The 27,778-nt window shown below is 47.5% G+C and overlaps 2 protein-coding genes across 2 annotated transcripts in view; one reads left to right on the forward strand and one right to left on the reverse strand.

Moving 5' to 3' along the window:
- B9D2 (B9 domain containing 2) overlaps positions 1-27,778 on the reverse strand; it is a 108,633-nt gene that overhangs the window by 17,189 nt on the left and 63,666 nt on the right. The gene's annotated exons all lie outside the window — the stretch shown is intronic.
- Positions 2,946-26,852, forward strand: LOC147692418 (peptidyl-prolyl cis-trans isomerase FKBP1A-like). The gene is made up of 2 exons (XM_086937517.1): positions 2,946-2,993; positions 26,585-26,852. Exons 1-2 carry the CDS (start codon positions 2,946-2,948, stop codon positions 26,846-26,848), a joined length of 312 nt encoding a protein of 103 aa, XP_086793643.1. The 3' UTR covers positions 26,849-26,852.

A 27,778-nucleotide genomic window follows, 5' to 3' on the forward strand; every position in this document is an offset into this window, starting at 1 on the left:
TAAGAGCTTTGCAAGGGACAAATCTCACTGTAGTATCTTGGTTCATATAGACAACATCTTAGCGGTCCGCTGTATGAACAATCAGGAGAGCTCTATTCTAGCAAACTGCCACTGGGACTTGCCATCTGGAAACAAACCTCGCCATCTATGCAACATTCCTTCCAGAGCCCTCCAATGTAGTTGCCACAAAGAATCCGAAAGCTGTAGGCAATTCAATCCTGTCTCAGTAGGTGTATTCGTCTGGCTCAAGTTTCTTTGGGCCCCATTAGAAGTGGATCTGCTCAACTCTTGACTGAGCAACAGCTAGAGACATTTATGATCTGGCACCTGGTCACAAGTGAGGAATGCCTTTATCCTGGCTTAGTTGCCTATTGCCCTCCTATTGTTTACCTGTGATGATCTAATCCTCAAATGGCAATGTTCACTTGTGGCTTGTCTCAGTTCAAAGGGGGTGGAGAGGGTAAGCAACAATTGCTGCTTCTAATTTTATTGAGGAGTTTTCAGCACATGTAAATGAGAACCCATTAGGCAGCCTGAATACACAGGTTCCTGAAAAGCGGTCTGGGTCTCTAGAGCTTCCTTCGAGTTCAAGTAGCAAATTTGTTTGTCGGGCACGTCGGGGGCTTCTCCTGCTGCACAATCAAAGTTTACCACTTATCCAACTCATGAGATCATCTACTTCAAGATTCTTTTGCCATCATACTGTGGTCTGCAGGCTTATCAAAAGGAGTTCATCTATACACTCTCCTTAACGCTAGTATATATTAAACTGAAGGGGGGGGGGGGGGGGTTAGGTCGTTTTAGCACATTCTTGTTGCCATTTTAAAACAAAAATTTAACCCAATCAACAAATCGCTAAGCTTACTTTGCTTATATGTCTCACTTCCATCAAAAGGGCCGTAATGTTAGACATCCTGATCTCTGACAGATGGTCTTCGCCAAAATGAAGGCCAACATTGCTTGTTTTGAAGTTTATGCCATATTTCTCAACTTGTTCCAACCACTGGGTCGATAGTAGCCAGAAAAAAAAACGAAAACAGAACTTCTACTCCAATTCCCAAATCTCCCTCCAGGCTCCTTATACAATTCAGAAATCACCACAAAACTGCCTCTTCCCTCAACTCCATCCTGATGGCTGGGATATTTCACGGAGAAGGCAGACATGAATATATCCAGGTCTGGGGTGCATACAGAAAGGTGTGTAAGGCATCCAAAGCCTGTGGCAATGCTGACAGTTTAAAGGCAGTCGACGTATTAAATGCCTAATCCTTCACATCTTTTTATTTCGAAGCAAGAAGGCATTACGTCAGGCCGGTTTTGTAGAGACTATGAGTGTGCATACAAGCTATGTCTTATTGTCATTCTGTACAATACAAATAGGTAGAAATCTAAATGTTAGTACGGAGAAGGCAGCAGATATTCTTTCACAAGTGCCCATCTCTCTTTATTGCTCTGAACAGCATTTGGTTCTGCCTTTCATTCCGATATAGATAGGAAAGCTTTATTCGAGTTGCATACTCATAAAAGCACAACATATATTTTAAAACTTCACAATTGATAATAAAACATTTAGTCAGATACTTATTTATAAATCAGTTGTGCAAGTTTGATCAATATAAAAATTAACACAGATTTAAAACAATCAAAACACATTTGAAGAGAGGGCTCTCCGCCTAATGGACCAGGCCCACCCCAAATACTTAGCTATTCCCATGACAATAGGCTCCTCCGTGGTAGTACAGATAATTCTCTGAGCCTCAACAGCACTAGATGTCCCAAGGTTCTTACAAACTGGGGCTAACCATACCCTTCTTGGGGTGGCATAGGCGTTACAAGCAAATAGGAAGTGACCCACACTTTCATTAATTGCGCCACATGCTGGGCAGCACAGGTTATTCAGACTCTTCCACCTGCCTGTTAAATGTCTCAGGGGGAGGGAGCCAGATCTTAGCTGGAAAAACAACTTCCTGTCCATAGGGACAGTTATGCTGTCCCAATACTGTTCTAATACGGGACACATTTTGCTTTCCAAGAAACGACCACCCATCGAATCAGATTTTACCCCCCTCCAAAGCCTACCATCTATCCACTCCCAGTATAGAGTTTTGAGTGTGTTTTTGCTTGGGAAAACTTCCCCCGCGGGATTATCATAGAGGTTGGAAAGACCCAGTTCACCTAACATTACCCTTAAGTTTTTCAACCATGGTATTTTATGGAAGGTGTCCATTTTAATTATTGCCAGAAACCCATCTGCATAGTGCTTAATCTCTGGAGTGGACCAAAGTCGTCTCCAATATAAAATAGGACACAATCTAGCTCGATCGCTGACAGATCTTCTCCCCAGGTCAAGACTAAGAGGTATTAGTGGGGTGCTCTGGGGGAGTCCCGTAATTCCCCTAAGGAACCTGTTCTCTGCTATCTGTAGGGAAGTAAACTTATCAAAACCCCACAGCTCGGCCCCATAGAGGGCCGACCTTATTGCCCTTGCATCATATACAGCAAGGACAGGTTTTATGGGCTTTGTTTTTGATCTTTTGTGCTCCACCCGTAGTGCCCCCGAAATTTGCTGATGTTTCAAAACAGCTTTTTCTATGTGGTGGGACCAGCCGTGGTTATCTGCTATTTGTACCCCCAGGTAGGTAAACTCCCTTACTACCTCCAGCCCGATGTTATTCATGTATATCCTAGGGCGAGGTTTACATCCTCGGGAAAAAGCCATCAGCTTAGTCTTACCTATGTTTACTTCAAGGCCATGCTCCAGACAGAACTTATCAAAAATATACAAGGCACGCTGTAGCCCAACCGGGGTCTTGGACATTATTAACGTATCGTCGGCGAACATCAGGATTGGAACCCTGATGCCCGCTAACGAAGGTGCATCCACACTAGCGTCCAGCATCCTGCCAACTATCCCATTAATATATAATGTAAAAAGCAAGGGTGCCATGGCGCAGCCTTGGCGAACCCCTCTTTCCACTGGAAAGTCGATGGAGGTTTGGCCATTCATCCCCCACTGGACTTTAGATAAATTGCTCTCATGCAACCTCATAATTAGAGTGAGCAATTCCGCTGGAATGCCTATCCTATTTAAAACTGTCCAGAGCTTACTTCTTGGAACTAAATCAAAGGCAGCCCGCAAGTCGACAAAAGCGACATACAGGCTGCCCTTGCCAAGAAGTACCGTCCCCCACCGCAGCATAGTAAAACAAAACACCTGGTCAATGGTGCTAGTGGCCCTCCGGAAGCCTGCCTGGAAGGGGGAAAGGGAGTCATTTTCGTCCACCCATTCCATAAGTTTGTTTACCACCATCTTCCCAATTACTTTTTGGATAGTGGCAATCAAACTTATTGGCCTATAATTAGCCGGAAGGGATCGGTCTCCTTTTTTATGGATCGGTATAATAATAGCTCCCTTCCATTGTTCTGGGACTAGCGCACCTTTTGCGATGGCATTCCCCAATAAAAACACATACCTAACCCACCTGTTTTTGTCATTTTTAAAAACATCCGAGGGTATCCCATCTAAACCGGGGGCCCTACCCCCTTGTGTGGAACTTATTGCAAGTTCAACTTCTTTGGCGGAAAACAAATTGTCTTTGGGAAATACAACTAAAATTGCATCCCCTCCCACCATCTCCTTTGTCTCTGCATATTGGGGCCTGAAATAGTTCCCCCAAGCGGACTCTGCAACATTATTATCTGGTTTGTTTGGGGTAGCGCCTCTGCCCCACTTCACTATCTTCCAGAAAAGCCTGGAATCCTTGGCTCTAGAGGCCTCTTTTAGTTCATCCCAATACTTCTCATCCCACGTTTTTTTTGTCATGGAAATGCTTGTATTATATTGCTTCCTTGCTGCTATAATTGCTGCCCTGTCCCCATTTCTAATAGCATTTCCCAAGGTTAATCTGGCTGCCCTACACTCTCGATTGAACCACCTAGATGGTTTGGTGGGTACTGTACGATTTCCCTTACATGCTCTCACAAAATGGGGTTTTAAAAGGGAGAAGAGATTGTTATGAATATCAGTAATTGTACTAGATCCTGGGACTGTAGAGCTTGCTAGTTCCATGGAGACAATTGCGTTATCCACCTCGGAAGCGATAGAGTCCATAGATACTGCATTCGCCAACACACATGGCCATTTAAGTCTGCGCATATCATTTGCCATGTCTGGGAGCAACCCATCACTTGCTTGGAGATTGGGCTGTGGTAACTTCCACCAGGTATGGGTCACACAAAGGGGGTTGTGATCACTTTCTATCCTGCCCTTGATTTCCATGTCACAAACCCCCTGCCAGAGGTTAAGACTACATATAACGTAGTCTATCCTACTTCTGTTGTGACCATTATCATATGTACACACACCCTCCTTGTCTCCCTTTGTTCTTCCATTGAGGGCTCTCATCCCATGTTCCAAGCACATAGTATTTAGGAGAAGTATATTCTTTGTCCAGCGTTTAACAGGAGCTAGATTCAGATAAGGGAATCCCCATAGATTGTCCTCCTCCTGCCCCAATGGATCTTCAGTACTATCTAAGGGTTCGAAGGTCCTATTTAGGTCCCCGGCTATTATTATTCGATTTCCAAGGGACTTGGTTTGCAGAGAATTAGATAAGGCCTCTAAAGTGGGGGAACTCCCAGTATTGGACCCTCTGGCATAGACATTATACAGATCTATCACACCCCACTTTGCTGATGAAAATCACAACATTAAAATGTCTCTACAACCTAGATCCCACATTTTCACAGTGGTATCAAAGTTCTGCCTAATCCAGACTGTGAGGCCTCCCATAGGTCTACCCCTGACACCTCTACTTGCTGGAATCGAAAAATTTAAATAACCTGGGAGATAAACAGGATCACAAGCCCATGTTTCCTGTAGAAGGCATAGTTCAAACCCATTAATAAAATCAATCCATGATTGCGACATCAGCTTACTCCCCAGTCCTGCAATATTCCAAGATATAAAACTCCCTGGAGCAGATCCATCCCTGCATACTGTTCTTGTAATGGGCAATCTAGGGGAGTTCATTGGACTACCACCCTGCTCTCCCCAGTTTTGGTCGTTACCCGTGGTGTTTTGTTCAAATCCTTGAGAAACAGTAGTTCTTAAAACAAATGGTTCCCCACTCCCCGAGTTTTGCATTAACCCACCTCCACTGCTTCCTCCTCAAATACAGTCCTTTCACCATCATTTGTTTCATTTGACACAACATCAGTATTCAATGCAGGGACATCAGGATTCCAACAAGACTTCCAACAAGATGTACCTCCCCTATTGTTCCAATAGTCAAACTTTGGTCAACAACCCCAATTCAAACATTGCATGCCTTCCAGATAGTTGTAGTTTAGACCATTACTGTGGGTTTGCCATTGCAATGGGGTAATGGATGGTGGAGCAACCCTTACCATCGGGGGGTTGTTAGAGCTGTTTGGGTTCCTAGGCCCTCCTACTTTGGCACATATTTGCCTTGGGTAAAAAAAAGGTGAGGTCAACAATGCCAATTCCACCACTACTTGTACCCCAACCCTGCCTCGTTATCCAACCAGCCACCCTGGGGTCTTGAAAATTAATAACAATACAGTCCCCCCCCAGATTTTTAAGAGTGTAGCCAATCCAGTCAATCCTCCTTACCCCTATTATCAACCCATCCACTTCCCCCGGTAATGGTCTATTTACCCTTAACCAGTGCATTACTTTATTTTTGAGCATTTGGAAGGTTTCTCTTTGTCCAACCAAAAGAGGTGGTACATTGGTGAGGACCGCGACGTAGGGATGGGAGTCTGGGGTAAGATTCACAGGAGGTATCCTTTGAGGTGGCTTCGCTGGATAAGTTGGTGAATGTCTGGTTGCTGGGACATTGGGACAGGGTATAGGGATATTTGATGTTCGCTGGGAGTTAGTGGGTACAGCATTGCTTGGCCTGGAACCGTTGATACCCCCCGCTCCAACATTAGGGTGGGGTTTAAGAATGCTTGGTGGGGGCTGGGGGTTATTTGGAACAGTGGTACTACTTTGCGGGCACTCTTTATTATTGCCCTTTGGCACCGGGTCTGGGACCTTAGTTACTTTTTCTCCTGTACTAGTACCCGTACGGGCTAGCACTACAGGGTTGGGCGATTGACTTGGTCCCTTTTTCTGAGACACGTTTGTAGTTCTACCTGACGGGGGGTTTGATTCTAGAATAGGCAGGTTTTTTGTCTTTCCCGTGGTTTCCTGAACCTTGCTAGTCTCAATTAATCTAGGTTGTGCTTTGATTAATGACTTTATGTGGAAAAAATTGTCTAAGGTGGCCTGCTCAAAGTGATCCAAACGGTTAACTAACTTGTTAACTTGAACGTCTATGGGTGTCAAAAGCGACCTTAATAGCTTTTCCAACTCGGGTATCAGTAGATCTGTCGAAGGGGCATTCACAGCCAACCCCTTCCCCTGGGAGTCATTAGAAGAAGGGTTTAAGCTTGCCAAGTCCACATTTCCCCCCTCATTTGATAGGTCACCACTTTCGCTAACCCCACTATTCTCCTTTTGGGTAGGTAAGGGTTTTTTTGCGACTCTCCTAACCTTGTTAGGGGGTTTTGAGGAGTAACATTTCCTCAGAGCAGTACTCCTTTTTCTTTTTGCGCATGGTTTTGAATCAGACACACTAGCTTCAACTATACTAGATGGGGAGTCTATGGGATTTACAGATGGAGTTGTGGACAGGGTGGTAATATCCAATCTCGGTGGCGAACCACCCTCAGACTCCATAATTAAAGGGGAAACATTGGGTATTTCAAACACAGCAGACAGGCTTATGGAGGACAAAGGGGTAACCAATGCCGGGAAGGCTTGCGGCAGGCGTTTTTCTGTAGAATTTTTAAGGAGCTCAATAGACAGCCTACGCTCAGCTCGTTTTTCTGCTAAGGAGATCTCCTTATCAATATCTTGGACAACACGATTAAAAAATTTGTCTAAAGGGCCAAGGATGGTTGGTCCACCCTCAGCCTGAGAGGGTGCCAAGGTGGTGCTATTTTGCGTAAGAGACATTACTTAAAGCCCCCCACAACAAAACTACAAATATTTGATCACAATAGGGCACAAATTTAAATGAGTCAGTGTAGTCCACCAAAGTAGCAAGAAAAATATTGGTACTACTCGTCAATGAGGTGGCCCAGCCCGGCCTCCTTCGGCCCCTGACTGCCACAGGCGGTCCCGCCCTTGTCCCGGGCTTCTCCCGGCGCGCTCCCGCGCAGCGGCAAGGACTACTCCTTATATGTAGGGGAGGTGTTCAAGGGCGGGGCAAACAGGGAGAGCGACCAGGTGGAGGTGATTACAGCGCAGGGACTCCTGGGCAATGGAGTCCCTGTCCCTCGCTTGGCGCTCGCAGCCCTGTACTTCCTCCTCCTGCCCACGGTGTCCGATGGTAAAATCCTCAGGGAAGCGCCCTGACACACAGGCGAAGCGGGACCCGCGCAGCGGGTTCCGCGAGGTCTCCCAGCAAAGAAAGGCAGTCCAGCGGGGGAAAAGCAGCACACAAGGGTTCTCCTTCCTCAAAGCACAGAAAGCGTCTCCACCAAAGCAGCAGCTTGCAGGTACCTTTCACTCGGTGCTCAAGGGCGGGGCAAACAGGGAGAGCGACCAGATGGAGGTGATTACAGCGCAGGGACTCCTGGTCAATGGAGTCCCTGCCCCTCGCCTGGCGCTCGCAACCCTGTGCTTCCTCCTCCTGCCCACGGTGTCCGATGGTAAAATCCTCAGGGAAGCGCCCTGACACACAGGTGAAGCGGGACCCGCGCAGCGGGTTCCGCGAGGTCTCCCAGCAAAGAAAGGCAGTCCAGCGGGGGAAAAGCAGCACACAAGGGTTCTCCTTCCTCAAAGCACAGAAAACGTCTCCACCCTCAAAGCACAGAAAGCGTCTCCAAGCCTTTCATTCCTTTGACTTTCATATAAATTTTTTCAATGCAGTTATGCACTTTACTGGAATACACCTTTATTCTTTTCAGTATCTTCCAGAGCGATGGCCTCTTTTACCAGATTGGTTTGCATTAGTATTCAGTCTGACTGTTTTTCATTACATCTTCTTTCCCATCTGGTCTATCCTAGTGACCTCATCGTGCCGAGACCAGTTCTCTCTCTGCATGTTGACATCTATGCTGATTAAGTTGAGGTTGCATCCATTTGTCGTAATCAAGCCCTTGTTTTGTGCTGGTTTCCAAGTTTCAATCTGTTAATGTGTCTGTTGTTGCTTCGATGGACATACACCTTCACATAATCCTCTTCAGTGAGTCAATTACTTTCTTTTATCTCAGAACTAACGAAAAGAGGCAGAAGTCATGCAGACCTGGCTCTTTGCAATTTTACGATTAGTTGGTGCAGAGAAGTAGAATGAAGAGGAAAGGTGATTTTAAACCTCAGCTCCTCCTCTTTATTAGAATCTAGCTTGCCACTGTGCCATCTCCTAATATTAGTTCTGGAAGTCTCTTGCTCTATGGATCTGGATAAAGTTTGCTTGCTCCATGGGGAATGAAGTCCGAGTGATGCACAAGGACGACAGTGGCAATCCTCAGAGCTTTGACAAATCCCTCTGTTCACCTAAAAAAAACACCGCTTGTAGGAGAGTAGGGTCTGCAATCCTATGATCACCCAGATTTTTTGCTTTTGTTTCACTGGTTTACGACTTTCTCTGGCTGTGGGCCTGCCAATCAGACCCACAGCCTGGCTGTTCTCTTTCTAAATTACCTCATGTACCCTAGGTGCATCTACCAATTGGTACTGGGCCACCTTATCAGACCCTGTAACTCAGGGCATAGGTGTACCCAGGGCTGCCAGGGGCTGCAGCATGTATTATGCCACCCCTGGCTGGCCTCCTAAATTTGACACAACTGGCTGCATGACAGCTGGGGCAAAGTCGTGTAATCACCCTTTGCTGTAGGTGTAGTATACCTATACCTAACCCTAAAATGGACACACAGATTCCTATCAGTCACTCCTATGGCAGGCCTTAACAATCCTGAAGGCAGAGTGCTTGGAATCGTGTGAGATGGTGCTCTGGCATGAGCTGAGCCTGTCTGCAGCTTGCGGAACCAAGTCCTAATAGCTGTTCCATGATATCGCATACCATATACTCTTAAGTGCATTATAATCCTCGCGGTTAAATGCTATCTTTGGTATTGCTTTATCAAAACATGTCGAGTAAGGTGTCATACGAATTGGAATACTAACCCCTCGCCAATTCTGGCGACGGGGTTAGCATTCCACCCTTCTAGAGGGACACGACATGTATGTAACCGTGAACCCCGGTTAAAGTTAACTGAAGCCTCAGCTCCACAAAATGGATGCTGCCACCACAGACACGAGTCTGACCTCCTGCTGCTGGGAGTCCTTCCAGCGAGGGAGGCCTGGACAAAGGGTTTCCTGTCCGGGGCGGTGCTAGCACCGTCCCAGACATGGTTTTGTGTATCCTGGGTAGGCAGGGCTTTTCAGGAAGGTGACTGCTGAGTGGCACCCCGGTGCTCACTACGCATAGGCCAGTCAGAACCAGTTCCAGGGGCACACCAGCCCCTGGCCTGGGGAAGTCCGGCAGGGGAGAGGGGTGTAACCACCCCCCTCCTGGTCCCACCCATAGGCAGGACCTAGTCACCGGGTCAGCCCCTTTTTTTAGTATAAAGATAGGAGCGGGCCCCCTGTTCAAATTAGATCATCTTTGGAATCAAGATACCACTTTCTTCGAAAGGACTTCACGATTTCTTCTTCAAGATTCTCCCTTGTGGCTAAGGAGTAGTCACCCTGCATCAAGCGGGCACCATCCTAAAGAACACTGCGGCCTGCTGCAAGTCCTTCATCACGAATCCGACGACCCAGCTCGACGAGACCCGGCTTCCCTGGCACCTCTGACCTCTACTCACCTCTACAGCAAAGCTGAGAACCGTGAGTGCAACGAGACCTCGAGGGACCGACGATCGCCAAGACTGCACGACATCTTTACTGCAAGCCCACCGTGTCCTCCACTGGTGAGTGCTTTGGGGTCCGAGAAGCCCCGACCCTGCGCAGCTCCAGCACCCAAGGTCAGCCTCCCTGCATCTCCACGATCTGCGTGGGGCCCTTCTGCTGTTTGCTGTGCACCGCGTTGTTTGGCTACTAGCCGGCTGGCTTGTGGCCTTCTTAACGACGCCCAACGACTTCACGACTGCTGGTCTGGTTGCTCCAGACTGGCCCTTGCTTCCTTCTTGAAGAGAGGCACCCCGGACCCTCCTGGTCCACTCCAGACGCCATTTTGAGTCCACTGCGTGGGCTTGAATTTGCCAAGGCTTTGTTGCCCAATCCTGGGTCCAGCGACGCCGACAGCTTCTATCTTCGTGGGACAGCTCGATCCTCCATCCTGGTCGCCGACAACGCCTCCTGGTCCGTGAGATCTTCGAGCTCCAGCGTCACCCACTCACCTTGTCGAGGTGGCTACCATCCGGTGCCCTCCTGGTGCCCACTGACTACTGGCTAGTAGTCTCGAACTTGGTCCCCTCTGCTTTCAGGTGTCATCTATCTTCGAGATCCAGGCTTGGATCCAACTGAACTTTCTTCACTGGTCACCGGCCAGCATCTTTTCTTCCGGCTCCTGGTCCGTCTACGAGGATTCCCGACGTCTTTTCAGACCTATGCAGCTGCAGCCCCTGGGCTAGGTAACTTCGGCATTTCGGTGCCCCAGCATAGCCTCACTATCCAAGGGTCAGAATCTACTTTCGTTTTCTCCCTACCAGGTCGGGCTCGCCCGAGAACACTAACTTTCTAATTCCTAGCTACCATAGACTTTTGTCCGCATCTCGCGTGAGAGTGCACACACTGCACCCGAGTCCCCTAGGCCTCCTAGAAGTAATCTAACGATTCCCTAGTCAAGTCCTAGCGATTCCAAAAGCTATTAGTACTGTACTTACCTGCTAGTAATTTCGCATTCCACTTTCAGAGTATATGGTTTTCCGTGCCCCTCGGGCATTTGTATATACTGTGCTAACTTAAGTATTTTTGTAAGAGTTTTGGTTTGTGCTTAGTACCCTGTCCTCATAAAGAGTACAGGGCTGTTGTGATCTTTAATAAATAACTGTTTATTTTCATAACACTTGTGTGGTGTCCTTTCACTTGGTGTTCAAGGGGTATATGTGTGGTAAACAGCTGGCTTAACACGCCCTCTCGAGTCTTTAGCCTTAGACTGCTCGTATCCACGCTACTAGGATAGCTGGTCTATAAGGTTGACTTACAACCAATCATCAATAAGGGTTGCTGGACTGATGCATAGTGTTCACTAGAATAGTGAGCACTGCATATCAGGCCACCTTCTCACATTGGTGAGCAGCGGTTGGGATTTGAGCTTGCTGTTGTTTTACCACACGTATCCTAAGAATATCTTGTTGAAAGATCACATAAAGTACTGTTAGGTACATATAACTAAAGCTTAGAATACTCTGAGTTCTACTGAACCAGCTGTTGTAGCTCCTCAAGGCTTAGCACACCTTGGCTGCAACTCTAGCAAGGGATCAGTAGGTAACACATAGTGTAGGTAGGTGCATCACTTACACCACACTAGAAACAGTATGTCGGACAAAGGAGGAAACACTGAGTCTCCCCTTGTGTCAGTTGACCCTCCACAGGTCATACCTTCAAGATATACTGCGCTTAGCTTCCATGAGTTACGACAAGTATGTACCTCTAGGAAGATTAAGCAGGGGTCTAACCCCACAACTGCTTTTCTGATTGGTCTCTTAGAGACTTATGATGCAAGGAGGGCTGGTAACCCAGACCCTTCTACTTCAGAAGGCAATATGCCCTCCCTACAGGGACCCTTTGATAGCCAGGACCATCCTCTTCAGGAAGCAGATGATGCTGATGATGAGGATGATGACTTGGTGTCTGGGGGTGAGGCAGATCAGGGACAGGTAGAAGTCGGTAGACTAACCAGGACCAACTTAAGCAGACATGAGATGGATTCTAGGGGAGCCCTGGGGCCCCTCTCAGGTCAGCTTAACATTGGGAATGGACGAGCTAGGTCTCTATCCAGAGACTCTGGCAGATCCCTTCATACCAATGGCTCTCAACGTTCCTCTCAGAGGGGAATGACATCTCCCCAGAGGAGAATGTATGTAGCTAAGGAAAAGGCAGCCAATCTGAGGATTGAAAGGGAAGAACTTGCCCTGGCCAAAGAGAGGCTTGCCTTTGCTAGAGAGCAACAATTGAGTGGGGCAGTCCCCACTGGTGGCAGCATAGTACCTAGCAATAGGGAAAGGAGTTTTGATACAAAACACCTTGGTAAGATAGTGCCCCCCTTTAAACAAGGGGATGACATCCACAAATGGATTACTGCTTTGGAGAGGGCCTGCACTGTGCAAGGTGTTCCCCCAAGTCAGTGGGCAGCTATCTTGTGGCTCTCCTTTGAAGGCAAAGGAAGAGACAAGCTCCTCACCACAAGGGTAGAGGATGCTAATGATTACCAAGTCTTGAAAAGTGCACTGGTTGATGGGTTTGGCCTAACCACTGAGCAGTACAGGGTGCTGTTCAGGGATACCCAGAAAACTCAGTCTCAAGATTGGGCTGACTTTGTAGATTGTGCCACTAAGGTTTTTGAGGGCTGGTTGCTGGGCAGTAAGGTTACTGATTATAAAGGATTGTACAATTTGATGATGAGAGAACAAATTTTAAACAATTGTCAGAACCAGTTGTTGCATCAGCATCTTGTTGACTCAGATCTGACCTCTCCCCAAGAATTGGGAAAGAAGGCAGACAGATGGGTTAGAACAAGAGTTAAACAGAACCAGGGCCAGAATCAAGGTGGTCAGAAGAAAGCAGACCAGAAGGGTAAATGGACGAGCTAGGTCTCTATCCAGAGACTCTGGCAGATCCCTTCATACCAATGGCTCTCAATCTACATCAACTCTAATCAATTGATCTCTAATCAACAGCTGCTTCAGGTTCCTAGACATTATAAGACCAGACAGGGAGGCCGTGCCCTATCCATCATGGGTCCTCGTCTATGGAACAGTCTCCCCCTTTCCCTCAGGGAATGCCAGAGCCACACTGCTTTCAGGAAACGTCTAAAGACTGTACTATTCTAGGAGGAGCCTTCCGACCTGTTTATCTCACAGCACCGCGCGGAGATACACCTTCGGGTGTGATGCCGGCGCGTAACAAGCCTATAAATAAAAATAAATAAATAAAGATTCTAAGGGGGAACAAAATGACCAGAAGTCTTCGACAGGTCCCCAACAACCCAAAGAGGGTGGGGGTCAGGCTCCCCAAAAGAAGAAAGAAGGCCAATCTAAAAGGTGGTGCCAATACTGCAAAAGTAAAACTCACTGGTTTAGTGAGTGCACCAAGAAAGGAGGAGGGCAGACTCCTACCACTGCAGCCCCTAAGGCACCTGTGCCCCCTAGTACAGTCAGCAGTGGTAGTGCACCTCCCAAGGGTTTAGTAGGGTTAACCCTGGGTTCTGAGGGGTGTGACAACTTTGTTGGTACACTCACTCAGGCTGTCCTTGTCAGTACAGGGGATATGGATATATCCCCTGACATAAGTCCCAATACCTTGGGAAAATACAGACAGACACCTTTCATAAATGGAAAAATGGCTCAGGCCTATAGGGACACTTGTGCCAGTGTCACAATGGTGACACCTAGCTTTGTGGACCCTGGACAGATCATGCCAGGTACAGAATTCCTGGTGACCAATGCAAGCAATGTCACTACCAATCACAGTATGGCAATTGTAGCTTTCTCCTGGGGAGGGGTAACTGGCCAAAAGAAGGTTGTAGTTAGTTCAGACCTCCCAGTGGATTGTTTGTTGGGCAATGATTTGGAGTCATCACAATGGTCAGAAGTGGAGCAGAGGACTCACCTGGAAATGTTAGGCTTGCCAGCACATGTGTTTGCTGTGACCAGGTCACAGGCCAGGAAATGCCCCACTGAACAGGTGCTGGATCCTGGAACAATGGACCAGACACCTTCCAAGAAAAAGAGCAGTAGGGTTAAGGCTGTGCCTTCCCCCTTGCCCCAGGTTGTGGATCAAGTCTCAGAGGAGGCTGGCCTACAGGAATTGAGGGAAACTGAGCCTAGAGAGTTTGAACTTGATCAAGTTGAATTCTTGGGTTCAGGGGGACCCTCAAGGGAAGACCTGGGGAAGGACCAGTTAGACTGCCCTTCTCTTGAACCCCTCAGACAGCAGGCTGCTGCTGAGGCTGCTGGGAACGCCACAGGTACCCACAAGGTATACTGGGAAGATGGACTCCTGTACACTGAGTCAAGAGACCCCAAGCCTGGCATGACCAGGAGGCTGGTTGTACCCTTGTCTCAGAGAGGTTTCCTACTTACCTTGGCCCATGAGATTCCCTTAGCAGGTCACTTAGGCCAGACAAAGACTTGGGACAGGCTTGTCTCACACTTTCACTGGCCTCACATGAATGAGGATACCAAGGAGTTTTGTCGCTCCTGTGTCACTTGCCAAGCCAGTGGTAAGTCAGGTGGCACAACAAAGGCCCCCCTTATACCAATGCCTGTGGTGGGGGTGCCCTTTGAAAGAGTGGGGATTGACATTGTTGGTCCAATGGAACCCCAGACAGCATCAGGGCACAAGTTTATACTGGTGGTAGTGGATCATGCCACCAGGTATCCTGAAGCTATTCCACTTAGGACCACCACAGCACCTGTGGTGGCAAGGGCCCTAGTTGGAGTGTTCTCCAGAGTGGGCTTCCCTAAGGAGGTTGTCTCTGACAGAGGTGCAAACTTCATGTCAAGCTACTTAACTGCTATGTGGAAGGAGTGTGGTGTCAATTACAAATTCACTACACCCTATCACCCACAATGCAATGGGCTTGTTGAAAGGTTCAACAGGACCCTAAAAGGGATGATTCATGGACTACCTGAAACACTCAGGCGTAGATGGGATGTCCTGATGCCCTGCCTTCTGTTTGCTTACAGAGAGGTCCCACAAAAGGGGGTTGGCTACAGCCCTTTTGAACTTTTGTATGGGCATCCTGTGAGAGGCCCCTTGTGTTTGGTGAAGGAAGGATGGGAGAGACCTCTCAAAAAGCCTGCAACCAACATAATGGACTATGTACTTGGTCTCCGCTCCAGGATGGCTGAGTATATGGAGAAGGCATCTGAAAACCTTAAGGCCAGTCAAGAACTTCAAAAAGCTTGGCATGACCAAAAGGCTGTCCTGACTGTTTACCAGCCTGGACAGAAGGTGTGGGTGTTGGAGCCAGTGGCCCCAGCAGCACTCAAAGACAAATGGTCTGGGCCCCACACAATTCTTGAGCAAAAGGGAGAGGTCACCTACCTGGTGGACCTTGGAACTCCCAGGAGCCCCCACAGGGTACTCCATGTCAACAGGCTCAAAGCATATGTCGACAGGAAGGACATGAGCTTGCTCATGGCCATAGATGAGGGACAGGAGGAAGAGAGTGACCCTCTCCCAGACCTGCTCACTCAGAATCCTGATGATGGGTCAGTAGATGGTGTTGTCTTTTGTGGCAGCCTCTCTGAACATCAGCAGAAAGACTGTAAACAGGTTCTTCAGTCTTTCAGACATATGTTCTCTCTGACACCCAGTCAGACCAATTGGTGCACCCATGAGGTTGACACTGGTGACAGCCTGCCAGTCAAGAGTAAAATCTACAGGCAGCCTGATCATGTTAGAGACTGCATAAAAACTGAAGTGCAGAAAATGTTGGAATTGGGAGTCATTGAACCCTCAGATAGCCCTTGGGCTAGTCCAGTAGTTCTAGTGCCAAAGCCTCACACCCAAGATGGTAAGAGAGAGATGAGGTTTTGCGTAGACTACAGGGGTCTCAATGCAGTCACTAAGACTGATGCCCATCCAATACCAAGGGCAGATGAACTTATAGATAGATTGGCTTCTGCCAACTACTTAAGTACATTTGACTTAACAGCTGGGTATTGGCAAATCAGGTTAGCTGAGGATGCCAAGCCCAAGACAGCATTTTCAACCCCTGGTGGGCATTATCAATTTGTGGTAATGCCCTTTGGTCTGAAAAATGCACCTGCCACCTTCCAAAGGTTGGTGAATCAAGTCCTTACTGGGCTGGATGACTTCTGTGCAGCATATCTAGATGATATTGCTGTCTTTAGCTCCACCTTGGAGGATCACCTGGTCCACCTGAGGAAAGTGTTAGAGGCTCTGCAAGCGGCAGGCCTCACTATCAAGGCCACCAAGTGCCAGATAGGGCAGACACAGGTTGTATACCTGGGCCACCTTGTAGGTGGAGGCCAGGTTCAGCCACTGGAGAGCAAAATACAGTCAATCAGGGACTGGGCTCCTCCAACCACCCAGACTCAGGTTCGAGCTTTCTTGGGCCTGACTGGATACTACAGAAAGTTTGTCAGGAACTATGGTTCCATTGTGACACCATTAAATGAACTGACAAGTAAGAAAATGCCAAAAAAGGTTCAGTGGACAGCAGGCTGTCAAAAAGCATTCGATGACCTAAAGCAGGCCATGTGCACAGCACCTATCCTTAAGAGTCCAGACTACTCCAAACCATTCATTGTCCAAACAGATGCTTCTGAGTTGGGTGTGGGAGCTGTTCTTTCTCAACTGAATTTTGATGGTCAGGATCAGCCCATTGCTTTTATAAGCAGAAGGCTGACCCCCAGAGAGAAGAATTGGTCAGCTATTGAGAGGGAGGCCTTTGCTGTGGTTTGGGCCCTGAAGAAGCTGAGGCCATACTTGTTTGGCACTCACTTCAAGATTCAGACCGACCATAAGCCCCTCTTGTGGCTAAATCAGATGAAGGGTGAAAACCCCAAACTGCTTAGGTGGTCCATTTCCCTACAGGGGATGGACTTTACAGTGGAACATAGACCTGGTACTGATCATGGCAATGCCGATGGGCTCTCCAGATATTTCCACTTAGAACAAGAAGACTCACCTGGTCAAGGTTAGCTTATTGTCCCAAAGTTTGGGGGGGGTCATGTAGGAGAGTAGGGTCTGCAATCCTATGATCACCCAGATTTTTTGCTTTTGTTTCACTGGTTTACAACTTTCTCTGGCTGTGGGCCTGCCAATCAGACCCACAGCCTGGCTGTTCTCTTTCTAAATTACCTCATGTACCCTAGGTGCATCTACCAATTGGTACTGGGCCACCTTATCAGACCCTGTAACTCAGGGCATAGGTGTACCCAGGGCTGCCAGGGGCTGCAGCATGTATTATGCCACCCCTGGCTGGCCTCCTAAATTTGACACAACTGGCTGCATGACAGCTGGGGCAAAGTCGTGTAATCACCCTTTGCTGTAGGTGTAGTATACCTATACCTAACCCTAAAATGGACACACAGATTCCTATCAGTCACTCCTATGGCAGGCCTTAACAATCCTGAAGGCAGAGTGCTTGGAATCGTGTGAGATGGTGCTCTGGCATGAGCTGAGCCTGTCTGCAGCTTGCGGAACCAAGTCCTAATAGCTGTTCCATGATATCGCATACCATATACTCTTAAGTGCATTATAATCCTCGCGGTTAAATGCTATCTTTGGTATTGCTTTATCAAAACATGTCGAGTAAGGTGTCATACGAATTGGAATACTAACCCCTCGCCAATTCTGGCGACGGGGTTAGCATTCCACCCTTCTAGAGGGACACGACATGTATGTAACTGTGAACCCCGGTTAAAGTTAACTGAAGCCTCAGCTCCACAAAATGGATGCTGCCACCACAGACACGAGTCTGACCTCCTGCTGCTGGGAGTCCTTCCAGCGAGGGAGGCCTGGACAAAGGGTTTCCTGTCCGGGGCGGTGCTAGCACCGTCCCAGACATGGTTTTGTGTATCCTGGGTAGGCAGGGCTTTTCAGGAAGGTGACTGCTGAGTGGCACCCCGGTGCTCACTACGCATAGGCCAGTCAGAACCAGTTCCAGGGGCACACCAGCCCCTGGCCTGGGGAAGTCCGGCAGGGGAGAGGGGTGTAACCACCCCCCTCCTGGTCCCACCCATAGGCAGGACCTAGTCACCGGGTCAGCCCCTTTTTTTAGTATAAAGATAGGAGCGGGCCCCCTGTTCAAATTAGATCATCTTTGGAATCAAGATACCACTTTCTTCGAAAGGACTTCACGATTTCTTCTTCAAGATTCTCCCTTGTGGCTAAGGAGTAGTCACCCTGCATCAAGCGGGCACCATCCTAAAGAACACTGCGGCCTGCTGCAAGTCCTTCATCACGAATCCGACGACCCAGCTCGACGAGACCCGGCTTCCCTGGCACCTCTGACCTCTACTCACCTCTACAGCAAAGCTGAGAACCGTGAGTGCAACGAGACCTCGAGGGACCGACGATCGCCAAGACTGCACGACATCTTTACTGCAAGCCCACCGTGTCCTCCACTGGTGAGTGCTTTGGGGTCCGAGAAGCCCCGACCCTGCGCAGCTCCAGCACCCAAGGTCAGCCTCCCTGCATCTCCACGATCTGCGTGGGGCCCTTCTGCTGTTTGCTGTGCACCGCGTTGTTTGGCTACTAGCCGGCTGGCTTGTGGCCTTCTTAACGACGCCCAACGACTTCACGACTGCTGGTCTGGTTGCTCCAGACTGGCCCTTGCTTCCTTCTTGAAGAGAGGCACCCCGGACCCTCCTGGTCCACTCCAGACGCCATTTTGAGTCCACCGCGTGGGCTTGAATTTGCCAAGGCTTTGTTGCCCAATCCTGGGTCCAGCGACGCCGACAGCTTCTATCTTCGTGGGACAGCTCGATCCTCCATCCTGGTCGCCGACAACGCCTCCTGGTCCGTGAGATCTTCGAGCTCCAGCGTCACCCACTCACCTTGTCGAGGTGGCTACCATCCGGTGCCCTCCTGGTGCCCACTGACTACTGGCTAGTAGTCTCGAACTTGGTCCCCTCTGCTTTCAGGTGTCATCTATCTTCGAGATCCAGGCTTGGATCCAACTGAACTTTCTTCACTGGTCACCGGCCAGCATCTTTTCTTCCGGCTCCTGGTCCGTCTACGAGGATTCCCGACGTCTTTTCAGACCTATGCAGCTGCAGCCCCTGGGCTAGGTAACTTCGGCATTTCGGTGCCCCAGCATAGCCTCACTATCCAAGGGTCAGAATCTACTTTTGTTTTCTCCCTACCAGGTCGGGCTCGCCCGAGAACACTAACTTTCTAATTCCTAGCTACCATAGACTTTTGTCCGCATCTCGCGTGAGAGTGCACACACTGCACCCGAGTCCCCTAGGCCTCCTAGAAGTAATCTAACGATTCCCTAGTCAAGTCCTAGCGATTCCAAAAGCTATTAGTACTGTACTTACCTGCTAGTAATTTCGCATTCCACTTTCAGAGTATATGGTTTTCCGTGCCCCTCGGGCATTTGTATATACTGTGCTAACTTAAGTATTTTTGTAAGAGTTTTGGTTTGTGCTTAGTACCTTGTCCTCATAAAGAGTACAGGGCTGTTGTGATCTTTAATAAATAACTGTTTATTTTCATAACACTTGTGTGGTGTCCTTTCACTTGGTGTTCAAGGGGTATATGTGTGGTAAACAGCTGGCTTAACACGCCCTCTCGAGTCTTTAGCCTTAGACTGCTCGTATCCACGCTACTAGGATAGCTGGTCTATAAGGTTGACTTACAACCAATCATCAATAAGGGTTGCTGGACTGATGCATAGTGTTCACTAGAATAGTGAGCACTGCATATCAGGCCACCTTCTCACACCGCTACATTTGGTCATCGAGGTAATCAACCCAATTATAAGTCTGAAAACGCATATTCACATTTTTCATCTTCTATCACATTTCGGCGACGCTTTGACAACTACCCACACAGGGTATCTCTGACTCAGTACCAGTAGGTACTGGCAGCCCTATGTAGTGCAGTTCACATACAAACATCAGGTTATGAACCGCTTATCAACGTGGCACCAATTAAATGAATATTCAGGCAACTTTTCAAGTTGGATCTTGGAACGTAAAATACATATTGTTCCAGGGCGTAAAACGAATAAGGGTATTCCAAAAATGAACCATTTCTTCACGGTCCAGTCAGGAATTTTTGGGAAGCATGATTAATTCGCCAAAGAACATTTGCCTACTAGTCCTTGGGGCATATTCAAAGGCTCATAACATATGCTGAATCCTTTCCAGGCAAAGCAAAGCCCATGCTACACTGGGTGAATTTTGTTGACTGCATGCGTACAAGTGAAAGGCAAAGATGAACATTTGTGTATGCTACAATTTAATACTGCATTATATGTTAATGTTGCTTGTGCTACCTTTCTCTACGTGTACATATAAACATACATGTGTGAATGCACACAGAGAATGAAATCAGGAAATAGTAACACAGTAGTTATCAACTTGGCATTGCTATTCCGAAGGAAATGAAATTTTTGATTTCTATTAACTTCTATTCTGCTTAATGGATCAGGGCGAAATTTACAAAACACTTTGTCTGTGCACCTGTTGCTTGGTTTCAATTTTTGGGCAAGCTGGTTGGAGGAGAGACAAAGAAAATGTAATGTGGATCAAGACCAAAGTACCATTTCCTACTGCAGGTCCCACAGGAAAAGTTGTTCGCTGCAAAAGTCAAAACTGTAAATCCTCAAAATATTTTACTTGAAGGGATGATGTGTTTTTTAGGTTTCGCCTGGCGAACAGCTGCGCAGCAGCGTTTCGCGCAGGCGAACACTTTTGTTTACAAGTATGGGGCTTTGTTCCGCCTCTTTGTTCCATTGGCTAGCTCCATAAATGGAGGCTAGCCATTGGAACAGAGATGAGTCACTCATTCCCCGAGCAGATTCGTGGGCGTCCGGCGATTTTTACTCATCCCGCCCATTTTCGTGCATCATGCGGCGGGTGGGCGTTTTTTTTTTTGTATCGGCAAGTTGGTTTCATTACCAACGGGTGCTTTGCAGGGGTGGGCTGCGCGATTTCACTTTCCAAGAGTTACTAGCAGGTAAGCGGCATATCTTAATACTTTTTTTTAAATCGCGTTCCCGCCCCCCCCTCCCGCTGTCCATGAGCCCGTTCCCGCCCCCCTCCCGCTGTCCGTGTGCCCGTCCCCGCCCCCCCTCCCGCTGTCTGTGAGCCCGTCCCCCCTCCCGCTGTCCGTGAGCCCGTCCCCCCTCCCGCTGTCCGTGTGCCTGTCCCCCCTCCCGCTGTCTGTAAGCCCGTCCCCCTCCCGCTGTCCGTGAGCCCGTCCCCCCTCCCGCTGTCCGTGTGCCCGTCCCCCCTCCCGCATGCATCACTCTTTGTTTTTCTGAGGGTTGCCATAAGTGACATGGCGGTTCACACACGTGAGTCCTATTTATAAGGGGCTTCACACCCTGCAGTGGTGTGTTGAAGCACATTTTCGGATGGGTAGCGCACTACCCCATGGGGAATGTATGGCTGGCAGAGAACTTGATATATTATGATCCTATATGGGAAGTTTTTGGGTATTGTGCGTGACCAAGATGTATTCCTATATTGTTTTGGGGCGCATCACCTAGCAGCGTGATTGCTGTAAACTATAAATGCAATAGGCTGGTATTTAAAATAATTTTCTCTGAAGGTCCTGTGCGTCATTGGTTTTATTGTGCTACAGATAGGGTGCAATGGCTCAAGGAGCTATTCTGGAAGCAGAAAACATTTGTACAACTCTGATGTTGCAGGACTAGAGCGTTCATAGCGCCTCTGAAGACCCGAGTGGTGCGCCTGTATAGCGCCTGCAGACACTCTCCATGCACGCAGCGATTGCACTGCTACTGATGGGTGGTACCACCGCCACTGAAGTAATTACACACCCAATCCATGGCAGTGCTTTAGCGGATGTAAATCATCGGCTGCTTTGTTGACTGTGGATTGGTAAAGGATTATATATGAACGGTGCACGCGCCGCCTCCCTCTCGTTTCTCGATGCAGCAGAGATTATAAACAGAGCTGCCATCCTGTATTCGTCCATGTGCCAGACGGGTGTCTCTGCCGTGACAAAGGTCACCTCGAATACCAAAGAATCTAAAATGTGCACGTCTCACTTCCACTGATAGGCAGCGGCCATATGCTCTGGGCAATAAAGAGCTATAGATACACACACACACACATTGAATGCTGTTTAATCCCCACTCCGGGTCGAAAAAGGGGGTTATTCGTGCTGTAAAGAGTTCCTTCTTTCTGTCAATAGCAAAATGCGCGCGCTAAAAACTGCTTTAGAAATTCTGTGGGCGCAAGCGGGCGGTAGTTGCAATGATCCAAAAGGAGTCTCTAGCCCGCTGGCTTGCAGACTCTCTTAGAGCGCACCGCTTTCCCGGTCCCTGAGACGCCTTTTGACCCCGCAGTCCACTGGCCACGTCGTCCAATGTCTCTACTGAGTGGAGGGGGCCAAGTATTGCAGCCCGCTCCTCCCCCCTCTAAGAAAGCATGTCTAAGGGTGGATGGGGTTCAAGCACACACCTCTAGAGGAATGCTGAGCTGTGTATTTATCTAAGTGTTGCGGGCTTGCATTTTGCCCCCTGGACCAATCCTCAAACACTGATAAAGCTAGTGCTTTAAATGGGCCGTTACCAAAATTTTTTAGGTTTCGCCTGGCGATCCGCTGCGCAGCAGCGTTCGCGCAGGCGCTCCAGCAGAGATGGGTGAGGGATGAGGAGGCAATTGTCCCCAGAGAAAGACAGACACCCGGCAAGAGCCAAGCTCAGCTCCCCGACCCCGCCCATCTCCCAGCCCGGTTCTCTCCGTCCGCGAGAATACATCAGCAAACTTCACCGTCGGCCCCCAGCATCACAGGTGCCGCCATGTGTGAGCCCATGGGCAAGAATGAAACCCTGGCCCTGAGGAAGAAGCACATCGGGTGAGTAGCATATGGCAGCAATGGCACCACGGTCGTCCACTGAGCAAAAATGTGCAGTCAATTCAAATGCAGAGCTGGTTCGGGTTACGCGTTGTGTCTTATTACCAGATCCATAACTCGAGTCCATTATTTAAGTTGATATTTCTGACAAGACTGACACTTTGTTCCAAATGTATTATGTTTCACTGTGAAAGTTGAGGTAGCACACAATACTTACGAAAATAAACAGGACAAGATGCTTGGTAGTCAGGTTAATTTTGTTGTGGAAATTCAGTCACCAGGTGACTTGTGCAAGACAACAGACAATTTAAGGGCACAGTTTTTTAAAAGTTTTGGAAAATGGCATAGTACCAAGTGTGTCGTGGGCCCTAGTGCAAGGAAGGAATGGACCTCGCTGGCAGCAGTTTCAACGGTGAAAGATAGGGTTAATCAGGGTTGAATGCACCCTCTCCCCCCACCCACCCCCCAGTCCAGGTGCCACTGCACATGGTACACAATTGGAAGCTACGTCCTTGGCTTTGGATAAAAGCCACCTTTTCCGACTGTGTCTGGAGACAAACTTTCCGTGGCCGCAGGATCTGGCACCGTCCAATGCATCGCAAAATATTTGCACTTATAAGGACATTGGGTGCTCCTTGCTGTCAGCTGGAGAGTCACAAAAACAAGACCCCAGGGGTTCATCTTTTATTTCCCTGCACACTAAACTCACTAAGGAGCTGTGCTTGCTTCCCTGCCCCCTGGCTGTGCTTGCTTCCCTGCCCCCTGGCTGTGCTTGCTTCCCTGCCCCCTCGCTGTGCTTCCTTCCCTGCCCCCTCGCTGTGCTTGCTCTCCTGAGTGTGTGTGTGGCTTTTGGCGGGTGTGTGTGTGTCTCTGGGTGGGTGTGTGTGTGTCTCTGGGTGGGTGGGTGTGTGTCTCTGGGTGGGTGCGTGTGTGGCTCTGGGTGGGTGCGTGTGTGGCTCTGGGTGGGTGCGTGTGTGGCTCTGGGTGGGTGTGTGAGGGGCTCTGGGTGTGTGTGTGTGTGTGTGGCTCTGGGTGTGGCTCTGTGTGTGGCTCTCTCTGTGTGTGTGGGTCTGTGTGTGTGGGTCTGTGTGGGTGTTTGTGTGTGTGGGTCTGTGTGGGTGTTTGTGTGTGTGGGTCTGTGTGTGTGTGGCTCTGTGTGTGTGTGTGTGTGTGTGTGTGGCTCTGTGTGTGTGTGTGTGTGTGGGGGGGCGGCTCTGTTGGTGTGTGTGGGTCTGTGTGTGTGGAGGGGGTCTGTGTGTTTTTGTGTGGCATTTGCCAGAGATTAAATTATTGGCATTGTAAATGACAATGCCATTTATGTATCTGTTTTCAAAACCAACACAAAAATACAAATGTTGTCATTTACAATGCCAATAGTTCAAACTTTTCAAAAGGCGAAACCATTGCATTGTAAATGCTTGTTTTTTTTAATCATCTGAAATTAGTGAGTTCTGGTACGATATGCTATTACAACTACCTCCCCAAAGCACTGCCCATTTCTACACATGACGATGACAGTACAAATGCCAGAAAGTTAAGACAACATCAGGGTTATAATATCATCAATGATATCACTGCAGTTGTTCACTTCTCCTGACCCACATATCCTCCTGGGCGCAAGACATGGCTATCACCAATACTCAATTTCTGGCCTTGGGAAGCAGGCTCTGGACACTGGATCTACCCTGGCTTGCTTTATTCTGGTTGTATATTCCTAAATTGATGCAGATTGGACATAGGGTTCAGAGGTTACAAAGGAAAATAACTTTGGGGGACAATACATGTAAATGCATACTACAAATAAATACAGTCCGTCTTGGGTTCAATAAAGATCCCGAAATTGGCTTCTGGTTGAGATAATTAATACAAGCGGGGTCCCAAGTCTGAAATGAAACTGAAAGCTTGACCATTCCCACACACACACACACAAAGATTAAACTACCATGTTCCCCCCCTCCTCCGGCAATCTAACTTTAAAACATTAAAGCAACAATTTACAAATCTAGAATGATCATCTAATAGGAAGCAGAGTTCACAACGATGAATCTGTACTGTTCAACAACAAATTTCTCCATTGTAGTCATACAAACCTTAAGTAAAGGAAATCCCAGTTCCAGGTTGCTTTACCTATGCAACTTTAACATTACAATAGCATTGGGAAATATCCTCACTGGAAACCAGACCAACAAGAAATTAGAAATGTGACTCAACTAACTTTGATTTCTTTCCTACTGTACCCATGCTTATGATAAGCTAAAGACATACTTTCAATAGTGCTACTTATGCAGTTGTCCTTTAAATCAAGAATTGTGTTTCCAATCTTGCCTGTATCACATATGATTTGTAAATTGTTACCTTAATTTTTTAAGTCAGATTGCCGGAGGAGGAGGGGGATAGTTTGATCTTTGTATGTGTGTGGGAATGGTCAAGCTTTCAGTTTCATTTCAGACTTGAGACCCCGCTTGTAGGAATTATTTCAACCAGAATCCAATTTCGGCATCTTTATGAACCCAAGACGGACTATGTTCATTTGTAGTATGCATTTACATGTATCTGTATACATTTATCTGCATACCATTACTCTATGTCAAACGTATATACAAGATTTATTTTTCATAATTTTATCCTGTATCACCTGAATAGGTCTATCTGTATCAAATTTGTAAACACTATGACTAATAACCAGCAAGGTACTATTAAGAGAACTAGAAGAACATCATTGACATATTATTCTGGACAATGTTCCCCATGCACAAAAAGGTCAATATTTTCATACAACCGTTCTCGTGCATTTATTTAACTTCTACTTATAACTGGTAGCATAACACCTTTCATTGTGGTCCTGAACATGGTGTGTGCAACGCATACTCTTAACTGTATCATTTGTTCAATTTAAATATGCTTTTTTTTTTTTTGTTAACTGAGAAAAGCTTTGAGCATTTATTGCAATCAAAGGTGAGACTTGGATGTGGGGAGGAAGGCATTTAGGATTAGTGGTGTCGCCATCAAACCAGGTGATGAGAGGAAGCCTGGAGGAGCACAGACAACAATACGGAAGCTGTGATGATCCAGCATCAGTTCTTTTCTGCCAATACTCTTATTTTAAAATACCAAAACAAAGGATTCTCAATCTTTCTTTTTTAATAACAGCACCAGTTCAAGCCAACATTCGAAACCAGTTCGTGGGGCTGTAGGTAGTTCCTGCAGATTGTATGGCTAACAATTTTAAAAGAACTGCTCATAACCATAAAAGATAATGGCATGAATAAATTGTGAAATGGAGATTGTTCTTAATCCCCAGTGTCCCCACAACCTAGGCTACCATGTGCAATGTAGGACCTGGTGGGTTAGATCCTAGCTTTCAAACCACAAGGACCTTCACTGCAGAAAACCATCCCCATAGAATCCCAGGACAGTTCCCTCTCTGCTCAGACAAGACAGCAGCGAAACAGCTCCACTTTAAAAATCAAGATCAAAGAACGGCAAATACTCATAATCAACTACTAACTACAATGTCACATATGGGAAGCATTCCTATCTTACTTTGACTCTATACTGATCGTGTGCTGATCACAGATGATCAATATTCCAATGAAGGATTGAAAACAAAGTACACAAAGCATGATCAAATGAGGCTTGAGGTGTGTAGTTTAAAACAAAAACCATAGCTGGGAGCAAGAGGCGCAACCATGCGAGTAAAACATCCAGCTGTGAGGGAGAGGTTGAGTGATTGATGTTGGTCTCCAGGAAAATCAACAAGTTCATGTGTGCTCTGGATTTGGGGTATTCTCAGCTTCTCTCTAGACCGCGATAGTGCATTACGAGGGTCGCCTTGAAGATGGAAAGAAGTTCGATTCATCCCGGGACAGAAACAAAGCATTCAAGTTCAAGGTCGGCCAACAGGAGGTCATCCGCGGCTGGGACGAAGGAGTGGCTCAGATGAGCGTTGGTCAGAGGGCTAGATTGACATGCACTCCCGACTATGCTTATGGGAAAGCTGGACATCCAGGGATCATTCCCCCTAATTCATTACTAATTTTCGATGTGGAACTCCTTGGGCTTGAATAGAAGCAGTCTTTACTCCATCTTGCTTGCATTGAGGTGTACCCAAACGAATCAATTTAAATATGGATATACTCTGTGATATAATCTGCGCACCCAAGGTCCACTTTTACTTCTATATTTATGAATATACTTTGAGGTAATTTATGTACACATTATCACCTAATCAAAGGACCACGAGGATAGCACTTCAGAGCTCACCGGGACAAACACCTACATCTAAAATTACGGCCACATACTGATCACCTTTACTACTGTGCAACAATGAGCAATCTAGCACAATGTTTTAGCCACTATTTTTAGCCACTTTACGTACGGTTCATTTAGCACCAGTATAGACCATCACTAGTCAAGGCAATAACTCACTATACTCTATGCTCCTTGGTCACCATATTTACCATCACACTATGTCATGGTCTAATATGGTCAGAGTATTTTAGGCAGCTTTTGGGTCCCTGTCTAATGCACTTCTTCCAGATACACCTAACCGGGCGCCTGAATAAGTGAGTGATATGCTCTAGCATCACTGAACAGACTGGACAAGACTTTATGAATCATCTTAACTTCCTAACTGGAGAGCTCCCCTGAGAGAAGAAGCAATTAAGGTACTACCTCGAGATATATTTATAGACCTACAACCCCCTTATTACCCTTTCACGCCCCTTACTAGCAAACACAACTGTGTAACTTATTGTGCTCTCCTCTCCAGATTTCTTAAAGCCCTGAATATAACCCGTGTACAACAACCACATGTACAATTTTTGCATGCCATGCAAAGCTCTTGTTCTGTTTTTCTAACAATTATTTAAGTTCAGATTGGACCTTTTCCACCGCATGGAGACAGATGTCACCCCACCGGTTCTCACATGACTCGCCATTATCTGGCGACTCCAACCCACCTGCTAATTCGATCATGTTCCTTCGGATCTGCTACTC

This window comes from Lissotriton vulgaris, chromosome 9, assembly GCF_964263255.1.
Source record: "Lissotriton vulgaris chromosome 9, aLisVul1.2, whole genome shotgun sequence".
Taxonomy (NCBI): Eukaryota; Metazoa; Chordata; class Amphibia; order Caudata; family Salamandridae; genus Lissotriton; species Lissotriton vulgaris.

Coding starts and splice junctions, on each gene's coding strand:
- LOC147692418 (XM_086937517.1), top strand. CDS start 2,946: ATGGCGCAGCCTTGGCGAACCCCTCTTTCCACTGGAAAGTCGATGGAG. Junction 2,994..26,584: donor CCACTGGAAAGTCGATGGAG/GTTTGGCCATTC, acceptor GCTTCTCTCTAG/ACCGCGATAGTGCATTACGA.